This window comes from Colobus angolensis, unplaced genomic scaffold (genome assembly GCF_000951035.1).
Source record: "Colobus angolensis palliatus isolate OR3802 unplaced genomic scaffold, Cang.pa_1.0 Scaffold38, whole genome shotgun sequence".
In the NCBI taxonomy this organism is placed as follows: domain Eukaryota; kingdom Metazoa; phylum Chordata; class Mammalia; order Primates; family Cercopithecidae; genus Colobus; species Colobus angolensis.
The window spans coordinates 6,210,581-6,222,737 of NW_012117154.1; the positions used below are offsets into that span (position 1 = coordinate 6,210,581).

At 48.5% G+C, this 12,157-nt stretch overlaps 1 protein-coding gene across 3 annotated transcripts in view; it reads left to right on the forward strand.

The window, feature by feature from the left end:
* The window catches only part of SLC37A1 (solute carrier family 37 (glucose-6-phosphate transporter), member 1), a 96,676-nt gene extending 86,147 nt beyond the window's left edge, over positions 1-10,529 (forward strand). For 2 of the 3 annotated variants that reach the window (XM_011954092.1, XM_011954089.1), the window contains 3 exons: positions 3,990-4,087; positions 8,861-8,925; positions 9,434-10,517. In XM_011954092.1, coding sequence (XP_011809482.1) covers positions 3,990-4,087; positions 8,861-8,925; positions 9,434-9,449 — 179 coding nt within the window. In that variant the 3' untranslated portion in view covers positions 9,450-10,517. Of the gene's footprint in view, positions 1-3,989; positions 4,088-8,860; positions 8,926-9,433 lie in introns of all 3 variants that reach the window. The other variant, XM_011954090.1, reaches the window with a different exon arrangement.
* The last annotated feature ends 1,628 nt before the right edge of the window (positions 10,530-12,157 follow it).

Sequence of the window (12,157 nt, forward strand, 5' to 3'; positions counted from 1 at the left end):
CCATCAGTGCCTGCTGCCTGCTCAGTAAATGGTCACCATGGAAATGGCACTCAGGCCTGCCCACCCCCACCACCATGCCTTGGTCTTTATTACTTCCATTATTCCTTGAGTGCTGCCCAGCGAGACAAAGTGCAGGCTCCAGTGGGAAGGCCACCGTGTCAGCCAAGGCCCTGCCCGAGGGAGTTGCCCGCGTGCTTACTTAGTGTCACCGTCCACTCCTTGGCACTGCCTCGGGTGGAGGCGAAGCATGACTCATTGTAAGTCACCCCTGCCTTCTCCCAAGTGCCATACGGTCGGTTGACACGGTGTGCGCCCGGGGCATCTGAGTCCTTAGAATCGCAAAGGTTGCCGTTTCCGTACATTTCATGCAGAGCAATTAAATAGAGCGCTGCATTTTTTCAAGTTAATTTTTATTTATTAAAGTAAAACATAATGTACCTTAGAAGCCAGACAGTCCTACATGCTTATTATGTTGTACAGTGGCATTCCATCCCCCTCCCCAGCCCTCTTTGTCTAGAAGCAGCAATTTCAGCTGCCTCTCTCTGCTTACCTGTGTATGTTCATGTTTCTTGGTTCATCATCTTAACATCATCAGCTGTACTCCTCTTACGGAAGAGGGGACCTGGCTCCCTCCCACCCCGATACTGCCTACCCTCCTCCCCCTCAGTTATACTGGCCACACTCCTGCCCTTCACTTTCCAGCCAAGAAAGAAACTTTAATTATGCCCCCTCAATAGAAACATCTTGTTTTTTCCCGGAGCGGAGGTAAACACATCTCATCTCTTCCTCTTTTCTACATTTCCGACAAAGTTCTTCCTTCCCTGCACTGTGGTCAGCATCCTGCTCCGCCCCACCCCTTTCTTCACACCATCAGCCTCACTCTGCCCACTGCGCAGCTTTGCCCCAGAGCACCTGTCACCACGGCACTGGGAGTCCCCCCCTCTCTTGCCCTCAACACAGCCCTAGCAGTCTAGACCCCTGTTTACCACTCCTGTGGTGGAAACTGTCTCCTAGTAGCTTCCTGAGTTAGGGGAGGTGCGTGCTGCAAGCTTACAAGTGCAAAGTGGTGTCTGGATTCCGCTCTCGCCTGAGGCAATGCGGACGTGGGAACACCTTCTCTTCAGAACCCCCATCTTCCAGCCCCCATTGCCGTCACTGACACGTTTACCAGACATGCTGACCCCAGCTCTTGCCCTCAACACAGCCCTAGCAGTCTAGACCCCTGTTTACCACTCCTGTGGTGGAAACTGTCTCCTAGTAGCTTCCTGAGTTGGGGGAGGTGCGTGCTGCAAGCTTACAAGTGCAAAGTGGTGTCTGGATTCCGCTCTCGCCTGAGGCAATGCGGACGTGGGAACACCTTCTCTTCAGAACCCCCATCTTCCAGCCCCCATTGCCGTCACTGACACGTTTACCAGACATGCTGACCCCAGCCCTTGCTTTCCGACCTTCTCTTTTTTCTCTTAGAAATCTCCAGGTTCCCTTCCTTACGCCTGGAGCCTTTCTTCATCCACCGTCCTGGGCACCTGGTGGCCCCTTCAGTCTGGAAACACCTGCCCTTCACTTTAGGGGAATTGGGCCCCTATTCGTTTGTTTTCCTACCATTTTCTGAGTTGCTTTTTCGTTCTGGAAAACATATTAGTCAGATGTAGGCTTTTCTGGATTAATCCTTCAACTTTCCTTTCTTTCTTTCCCTTCCTGCCTGTCTCCCTGTTCTTTCTTACACTTTCTCAAGGAGATTCTTGACTGTATTTTCACCTTTGTATCGAACATTTTACTTTTCCTGCCATATTTTCAGTGTTCACTGATGTTTCTCTGCCCTTTCAGGGTATCCTGTTTTATTTCTTGTTAGACTGAATCATGTGAAATTGATAACAGGTTTTCAGCCACAAAAAAAAATGGGAGTGTCATGAGGTTCAACTTAGTCTTCTGTTGGCTCTCTGGGGTGCCATGAGCTCCTGGGAATATTCTCATCCAGGCTCCCTCCTGCCAGCTTGCTTGCTTTCGCGTTGGGGTATTCCTGAGACACAGGGCAGACCTTGGTTGCCCCTTCATCACTTCCCATGGAAGAAGGCGTCCTGCATAGTGGTTTGAAGTCTTTCTGTGGCAACAGTGTGCTGGCTGCTGGTCTCCAGGCAGAGGGACCCTGTGGAACCTGGAGGAAGAGACTCCTTCAGTGCCCAGGGGAGCCTAGGTCCAGCTGCCAACATCCTTGCCGTGGTGTGGGACCATGGGTGGCTGCTTAGTGGAAGCTGGTGTCTTTCCCCAGATCTCCTGTTGCCTGTCAGGTTCATCCCCGTCCTGAACTGGGCTCAGTGTCCCCACAGGTTAAGCTGCGCTCTCCTGCACGGGGGCATCAGGAGGAGTCTCGATCAGCGAGGATGAGAAAAGAGACCTGGGATCTGAGGTGCGGCAGAGGGAATGCAGCTAATAGTTTGTGATAAAAGACTCAACCCATGCTTCCTTTTTCTCTTGCTGAGCCCCCTTCCTTCCCCCTGTCCTCCTCCTTCCTTGCCCTCCCCTCCCCTGTCTCGTGTGCTCCGCTGGGCCTGACTCTGCTCCATGTGTCCCTGTGCCATCTCCCTCTGAGGGTGCTCAGTGGAGCAGGGAACACTGGAGGCTGTGTTAGCTGTCAGCCCTTCTACGTCCGTCTTCCAAAACTACGTGCCCTTCGGTGGGAGGATTTGTCATTTTTAAAATCAGTGATGGTGCAGTTCGTGTTGCTTGAGAGGTGTGGAGATAACACATGAGTAGCCAACCATGTTTACCTGGAAGTTCTGAGAATTAAAAAAATACATACAATTGCTCCTGGGATTATAAAATAGTAAGTGCACTTTGTGAACACTTGAAAAAAATGAGTGTCTAGGGCATGAAAGACCCTGGTTTATCTTATCTCTCTCAGAGACTGAATGTCAGTTCCTAGCTTGGTGGAAATTGTTCATGCTTTTTCCCATGCGTCTACCAAAACAGGCCATCCTACATGTGTATCAGGATTCATTTCAGTCCCTCTTGGTAAAATGCACCAGCTGCTACAGAACACATTCTTAAACGGCAGCCCCTGGGCATTTAGGGGGATACTTTATTTTGTTTTCATCATTTAAAAAAACATTTTGACATAATTTCAGACTTTGAGAAAGTTGCAGAAATAGTACAAAGAATTCAGACATTTTAGTACATGTGGTTCATCATGCACCCCTCATGTATGTTTACACACACGCACACACATGCATAATTTTTCTGAACCACTTAAGAGTAAAATGCACACGTTGCCCCTTTACTAATCGTAACTAGTCAGCGTGTACTTCCTAAAAGCAAGGAATTCCATGACAGACCACAGTGCAATGGTCAGAATCAGCAAGTGAGCACTGAAGAGTATTAGTATCTACAAATCTTATTCTAATTTTACCCAGTTACATTTTTATAGCATAAGAATATCTAAGATTGTGCATTGAATTCAGATTTCCTTACAGTGTATTCGGGAACATCATGGGAGTGTTGGATGAAAAGAACGAACATTACAAGGCCAACACACATTTTTAGGATGGTTCTGGTTCTGGGAAGAGGCTGTGCCAGCTTTGCCTTCTCAGTAGTCAGGCGTACCAGTGGAGTATCCTTATCTTATCTGAAGTGCTTGGGACCAGAAGTGGTTACGTCTTTTTATTTTTTCAGAGTGTGGAATATTTGCATTATACTGGTTGAGCATCTCAAATCCCAATTCTGAAATGCCCCAGTGAGCATTTCCTTTGAGTGTCAGCACTCAAAAAGTTAAGAATTCTGGAGCATTTGGGATTTCAGATTTTCAGATTTGGAAAGCTCAACCTCTACTAGACCTTTTACCCGCTCCCAGTCTGATAGGCCAGGATGAGGTAGTGTAATCCATATGTGTTCCTTTCATTGTGAGTGAGGTGTTGAGCCCCATTCTGTGTGACTGCTGGTCATGTGCTGGGATTTTCTCTAAACAGCACCATGTGTGTCCATTTGCCCGATTTCAGGAGCAGCCCTGGGCCCCCTGCTGGCTGGGCTCCTCTCCCCGTCCGGCTGGAGCAATGTGTTTTACATGCTGATGTTTGCAGATGCCTGTGCCTTACTGGTAAGTCGGCCTATTTTTAGTCCAATCCACCTTGAATGCGGATCTCTGTGGCTGTGGCCAAACACTGGTGGAACTTTCTCCCGTGCATTCCTGAGTTATCAGATTTGGGTCTTCCCATCTTTTCTAAATATGCATAGTCTAAAGCCCCTTCTCTCTCTGGTTAGAAAAAAATCAGAAACAGAAGCAGGACAGTCTTTGGTGTGCAGCCTTTAGGATGGCACAGAGGCCAGGAGCATGGAGCTCCATGGCTCTGGATCCTGCCCGTCGTCTGTCATGTGTGTGCCTTGGGCGGGTTTCATAACCTCTGCTCCACAGCTTTAAAATGGGCATGATAATGGCACCCAGTGACAAGACTGTTGTGGGAATTAAAGCAGATGATACACAGAGCCCGGCCTCCCACTGGTCATCAGTGTCCTGGTGTCCCTCCTGCAGCCATGCTTGTCAGATGGCGGGAGCAGCCCCAACTTCTTTCACCTGAAGGGATGGGAGAGAATAAAGGGGCAAAGAGGCTGTCAATGCAGACACACCAAGTCGCCTTCTGGCTTTGCCCCCTTTTCTCTGGGCTCCTGCTTCTATGCCCTCCTGTGTTGAGAAAGCTTGAGGTTTCCCTCTGGGTAGGGAAGACCAGTGATGATGTCACAGTCACACAGATGTGCACTTGCGAGGGGCACATACACTTATCTTTACAAGTCACCTGGCCACAAAGTCCCCAGACCCACAGCCATGCCTGTCCTCTTGCTTCACCAGACAAAACCTTAGGCTGATCCCAATAAAAATGAGTTGAGAATTTTAGAAATATCAACTCACTCAACTAAATGAAAGTCTTATATCTTAATTCCAGGAAATTATAAAACTCAACTTCCCCACCACATACAAAATCAAATACCAACTCTCAACCTATGAATTTACTAGGTTTAAATGGCTGTTCTTTGGACCATCTGTGGGTTTTCTTAATGCCTGAACATTCTAGTGAAGCCTCCAGATGTATTTCTACTAAGTAGCAGTAAAATTCCTGTCATTACAACTGTTCAGAGAATCTGAAATATCTTCTTCAGAAATATTCAGTAATATATATTGAAAATTGTTTTGATGCATAGCCAAACTCATAAGAAAGTAAAGGAATTCCCCAGGAGCCAGAATTGTAAAGGCAATATAAATACACAAGCTCAGGAGTTAAGGGGTTGGGGTAGTTGTGCCCACACTGGGTAAGAAACAAGGTGTTAGGCTGGCATAAGATGAGGATTTGGAACTGGAGACTTCCTCATAGAGCCAGGACCCTCGAAGAGCCATGCTTGCAGTGAAAGAGTGTATTAGATGATATCTGCACACTGGCACAGGAAGACAATGGGAATCTGCCCATCTTAGCCAGATTAAGGGAAGAAATATCCCTTGAAAATTTTTAGCCATAGACTTCCCCACAGTCAGCTTTAATCTTTGAGCTTATATAAATATATTTAAAATGAACAAAGTTGGTCCTTAGGCAGTGATAATGCAGAAGCAAATAGAGACAAATCTCAACCCTGCAGCACAGGATTTCTGTAGCTAATACCCTACTAAAGATGAGCTCACAATACAAAATTATGAAACATAAGCAATCCACTTTGAATGACAGTAACAGACATAAAAAATGATGGAATTGGACTCCCCCAAAACTGCAGATAAAAGAGTTATATAAACTAAAAATAAATATATGCAATGTTACTAATGACGTAAAGAAAAGGAACTGACCTCATGAAAGAAAGAACAAGACACTATCGAAAAGACAGAGTAGGCTTCAAAAACAACCAAACAGGAGTTATAGAAATGAAAAATATGATCTTTAGCCTGAAAAAAAAACTCAGTGGATGGGTTAGAAAAGCAAATTAGATACAGCTGAAGAGATTACTACTGAAATGAAATATAGACTTGAAGAAATTATCCAGAATTCAGCACAAAAAGACAGATGGAAAATATTAAAGAGAAATGAAATATAAAATGGAGGACCAAATGAGATGGCCTAATATTATCTGAAAGTAATTCCAGAGGAAGATAATAGACTGGGTTTGAAGCAATATTTTAAGAGAAAATAGCTGAGAATTTTCCAGATACATGAAAGACAAACATTCTTAGATTCAGGAATCAAACAACTTAGAATTCTGTACCTAGATAAACTTGCATGCAAGAGTAAGGGTGAAGTGAAAACATTTTTAACCAAAGATGCTCCCAGCAAAAATTGCTAAACAGTGTATTTAAAGAGGGAAGATAGATCCAGAAGGAAAGTCTGCGATGCAAGGAGAAATGCAAGCAAAAAAAGCAATATTCCTAAGGATGAATCTAAGTATTGACCATATAAAATAGGAGCCAGCTAACTGTGGCCTATTTTTGTATGATCCTCCAGCTGGGAATGGTTTATATTTTTAAAGATTTCTTTAAAAAAATCAACAAAAGAATGCGCAACAGAGACCATATGGCTGCAAAGCCTGAAATATTTACTATCTAGACCTTTACAGAAGAAGCTTTCTGACTCTTAGTTTAAAACAACAGCAATAATGACTAATTTGGGCAATATAAAAAAGAACTGAAATACTGAAAATGTAAAGTACAAGTGGGACAATCAGAGTTGCAGCATACCGCAGTTCTTATATTGTCAAATCAATAGCAACAGAATGTGTAACCTTCAAGGCAATACAGGGAAATGAAGATTTATCCGAGAACCTAGGGTCAGGGGAAGCATAGAAAAGGCAAGGTAAATACAGAAATACATAGCGACATGGATGAAAATGATCCCAGCATACCAGCAACACAGTAAATATAAATGGACTAAACTCATCAGTTAGAAGCAGAGATTGTCAAGTTGCTTTTAAAAATACAGGCACTGGTTATTTACAAGAAACACACCTGCTACACTGGAATTCCAAAAAGACAAAAGTAAAAGAATGGGAAAGTACACGACAGGTAAATAATAACCAGAGGAGGCTGGATTTGTTGGATTGGAAGAAAGAGACCTAAAGCAGAAGCACTTGGGAGATGGGGTCTTGTTGTAGTGGAGAAGAAACTGTACCAGGATGTGCAGCAGGCTGGTGAGCTCGAGTTGGGCCTTTCAAACCTAAGAAATAGACATACCTTTTTCTCTTCCCTGATCAACATGCTTTCTGGGATCTTTTCAACCAAAATAGACAAGTGTTTCCTCCCAAGGCTGAGAACGTCCATGATCTGAGCAGGTGTCCTGGGGGGCCAGAGGACACCATGCTTCCTGCCTCACCACGCACACTGATGGCTAGCTCCAGGGCCTGCAGGACTGCCTGGGCACGCAGCCAAAGTCCTCAGGTCTCCAGTGCCTGTCGCCTGGGCTCCTGAAGTTGGCAGGGCCCCTCGTTGGTCATTCTTGCGTGTGTGAGCCAAGCACACGGGCATGTTTTGAAATCGGATCTCTGTTCTTCAGAACTGTCACTATTTACAGTTCATCCCATACCTACAGATAACACTTGCTACTACATTCTTCATCTTTTTTTCTCTGTCTTAATGATCGGCTTTTCATAATCATAGGTCTCTTCAGGCTAGGACTTTTCACACATCACACTTGGTAGGACATAGATGTGGGTAAGGTACCAGCTCAGACACAACAAGCCTGTGCCAGCCATTGGAGCTAGCGGTTCAGATACACACAGATGGATTTATTTAACAAAAACCTTGCTCTTGCCACCAGCACTATTGTTAGTACCTGCCGTGTTCCCACAACCTTTACCAACTAATTATCGCAAACACCTTTCATGTACCAAGCAGAGCAGCCGGATGCATCTTACCTGTAGAAGGGGCTCCTGTTCTCTCCAGCTTGAACTCACCTCATACAAGGGACTTCTAAGTTCCTACTCGAACCATAAGCATCTAAGAAAATAGAAGACTTTCTGCCTTCTAGAGCTGTGGCCTGAGGCTTGGCGGCGGGTCCATGGGTTTGGTTTTTAAGCAGCCCCTCGAGACCGTCCTCCAGCCCCTTCCCCGCCTCCCCTGGCCCAGTGATCCACCCTGGGTCTGAGGGCATCTGCGGCCCTCTAAGAGTGAGGGGCCACGTCCAGGGAGAACCCTCCTGTGGTCTATCATACTTGGGGAGAGACTGGATCCACACTGGAAAATGCAGACACACTAGTTAAATTGGGGATAGCACAATCATTTGTCTGGATTTAGAAGCTGATGTTGAGCCCTCGAACATGTGAAAGGCACAGAGTTAAAGCCCTGGGTCTGGAGAGGAGCTCAGGCTGAGGCAGCGATATTGGTGGAACAGCCCTGGCCCCCGGCCAGGCCTGGCTTCCGAGGGGCTCTCAGTGGGGTGCGGCTGTCCTGAGGCAGCCTCTTCAGACCCCAGGACTGGCGTTGGAGGAGATGCTCACCTGGCTTCGCCTGAGAAACTCACAGGTCCAGCCCCTGGGCCACCAGCATTGTGGTCCTTTTGTCTATTTTCTTTTTCCCACTGTGGACATTTTATGATTGGACTAATTTTATTCTAAACATGACTTGACCCCAGAACTGGTTCAGGCTGCATCTTTCCCAAAAGCCTTGTTTTCAGGGCACCTCCTGGTTCTCCATGGGCCCTCATCAGACAGCCCTGCCCACAGGAACCAAGGCCTCGGGCTGAGTATGCAGGCCCCACTGCTGTTGCAGGGAGGTGACCCCAGGGAAGGTGCTGTGGGGAGAGAACCACCGCCTGAGTCTTGCGGGCTAGGTCCTCATGGTGTCCACAGCGCGGGCCGCCCTGTGCCTGCCCCAGTGACGCGTGGGCTCACCTTTGTTTTGGTGCAGTTCCTGATCCGCCTCATACACAAGGAGCTGAGCTGCCCAGGGTCAGCGACGGGGGACCAAGTTCCGTAAGTCCCTGCTCGGGCCCTGTCCCCGTGCATGAAAGCCAGCTCCAAGGCGCCTTCTGTCCTGTCTGCCTTCCGCACCTGGCTTTCCCTAAAAGAAAGAAAACACATGGCTTGTCTTTTCACAGCATGCCGCCTTCACTCTTGCTTTTTCTTTTCTAATGAGTATCTCTGTTTGGACGGGTTGGGTGGAAAATGAGAGGGAATTGCCATCTTTGGCATTCTGTTGGAGGTGCAGCCCCCTGAGCTCTCCTTGCCTTCCTGCTCGCCCCCTTCTCCCTCTTCTTTTCCCTCCCTCCCTCCCTTCTCTCTCCTTCCTGGCCCCCAGGAGGTTGTGGGAAAGGTGCAAGGGTTTATCTAGCACCCAGTGCCCCTGTAGGAGACAAATCCCTGCTGGGCCTGGAGGGCAACCAGCTCCCCAGGGGATTTGCGTGTGGTGTGTGAGGTTCAGCATCTCTTGCTGAACCACTGCTGGCCGTTAGAGCAGGTGTTCTTTCATCCTCTCTTTCAGATTTAAGGAACAGTGACGCCCCACCCCCGGTCCCGTGGAGGGGGTCTGGGCCCACCCTTCACAACTGCCTTTCAAGGACAGTTTAGATAAAGGGCCCTGCACAGAAAGAGTGACTTCCCTTTGCCTTTTGCACACGCACCTGGAAAAGACACAGAAGCCAACCTGAGAACTCCTGGTGCTATTTTAAATGAGACACAGAGCTGAACAGCAGTGAGAAAAGTCTGCAGGAACTGCTGCCTAAGCCGAGCCAGAGAACCGAAGACCCGGCCACCCCTGGCCTTGAAGGCGTGTGCCCATGCAACCACCTAAATGCACGCGTGACAGCAAGGCCGGGCGGGTGTGGGGTGCACAGGTAGCCTCGACCCTCTCAGGCGTGTCAGCCACAGAACATCAAAGTGAACGAGTGCCACGCTGGCTGTGGCTTCAGAGAACCTGAATGTGCCATGTAGAAAAACAGGACAGCAGAGCCCAGCAGACAGCGCCAGCCAGCAGAGAAGCAGAGAGCCAGTGGAGAAGCGGAGAGCCAGCGCCACATGACAGCAGGAAGGCCGACAACCTGATCGGAAACCAAGACGGAGCTCAGACCTACGTCACCCCAGAGGCTTTTCTAGCACCCCTGATGTTCCAGACTGACCTGAAAACTAATTGTTGAGAAGCCAAGGCTGAGGAGGCAGGAAGCACCTCCAGTTGGAGGCACCCAGGCGTGCCAGCCACAGAGCGCCCCGAAGCCACCGTCATCCCAGCCCCTGGCATTCCCGCTGCCCCCCGAGGCCTCGGTGCTGCTGTTCAGCTCGGGGCACAGGGGCATGGCAGAGGCTTGGGAAGTGGCCTCCCCACCCGCACTGGGATTGGCGGGTCCAAGCCCAGCAACTGGCTTCACTCCACAACACACACCACACCTGGGACTGTTTTTAATACCTAGCAACAGAGTGGGTTATTTAAGATGTGTATTGTGTCATATGAAGTTTAAGAAACATAAATGGCATTTTATTTATTAAGACAAACTCCAATTGTTCTCTGGCCGTTTTTTTCAGTCGTGTCTAGAAAAATACTTATCTGCCCTTTGAAATAAAATGTTTTTGTTAAAAAAGTCTCAGAACACTCAGAGAATGTGGATGATTTCTGCTCACATTTCCATCACGCTGCAAAGGGGAATTTCCAAATCGTGTTGTGTGTTTTGGGTTTTCTCAGGTTTGGACACACTCAGGATTTTGCGACTGAAAATCCATTTCCAGCAGAAAAGGGGCCTACCTCTCGGGCCCTCGTTTGCACAGAAGGCCAAGCTGAGGCCCCAATAAGCAGCCATCTGGATGTTTTCTAAATCACGCAGTTTAAAGAATATCCTAAGATTTGTCCTTGACTAGGAGATGTCACAGCCAGTGGCGGTGGGGAAAGGTGCAGCACTTGGGAACTGCATGGTGGGGTCCAGGCTTTCAAACGCCCTTCTTAGAACCCTGACCATCCAGATGTGCATGGTGCGGGCTTTCTCCGGATGGAGTGCTGTGGGAGTTCATTTGGGGACCCCTCACAGCAGCAGGGCAAAGGTCAGAAACAACACACTGGGTGTCCCACGGTTCTCAGGGGCCTCCTGCCCAAACTCTGCAGAGAAGCCCACAGGAGCAACAGACCTGGCTGTGGGGGCTTCTGCGTGCCACTGCCCCACCCGATTGGCTCACTCTCTTTTTAATGGCAAGTTATTTATACATTTAAAAACTTGCTGCTAAAAAAAGAAATTCCCTAAACACCAAATGGATGGAGTATGTTTCCCGCACACGCAGTGCGCTGGCCTTTCCCGGCGCCCACCGAGTGCTCCCCCCGCCGGGACACACGTTCCTAGGAGCCTCCCACTTTCCCTCTCCCTGACCTGGCTCCAGGCACCAGTCCAGCCCTCTCCCGCTGGTGTCACAGTGGCCTGGGCCACCCTGAGCCCCTGCCGGCTGCCATCCCTGAGGGCGGGCACCAGCCCCGCGCTTGCCACAGGGCACCTCTTCCCTCCGGGTATGCAGTGCTGGTATCCATGGGGTGAACAAGCAAGGGAAGAGGCAGATGGCACAGTATCATTACAGAATGTACGGAGGGCTTTCTCCATAAACAAAATTCTTTGCGTTCACTGCCCCCTGCCTCTCCAGAACTGTGCCCTCTGAGTCCTCATCTAGTCAGAGGCCCAGGGCAGGTGGGTCGGAGCAGACCCTCCCCACCCCATAGCCACCAGCCAGTGTTCAGCACAGCAGCCTTGAGGTGGCCATCACTGTTTCCCCAACTCAATGAAGAAAATCTCCCACAACTCACAAAGGAAAAGCAGTTTCCCATTTCTGAACCCTCTAAACTAAACCCTGAGAATGCCTTTGGAAATGGAGAGTCGATCCTTTTTTTAAAATGAAGAGTATACACACAGCTATTTTTTTAAAGCAATTTAGCGGAAATTCACCTTGATTCATCAATGGAAGATTTCATCATGACTTTTAAGGAAAAAAGTACATGATTTCAATATAAAAATACATCCTCATTTGAGCATAGCGAGAGTCTTCTCCATCTGCAAACAGCCAGCTCTGAGACACACACACACTTGCCATCATGTGGAAGCGTGGCTCTGCCCGTCACGCACGTGTGCACCTGCCGTCGTGTGGAAGCGTGGCCCTGCCCATCACGCACGTGTGCACCTGCCGTCGTGTGGAGGCGTGGCCCTGCCCATCACGCACGTGTGCACCTGCCGTCGTGTGGAGG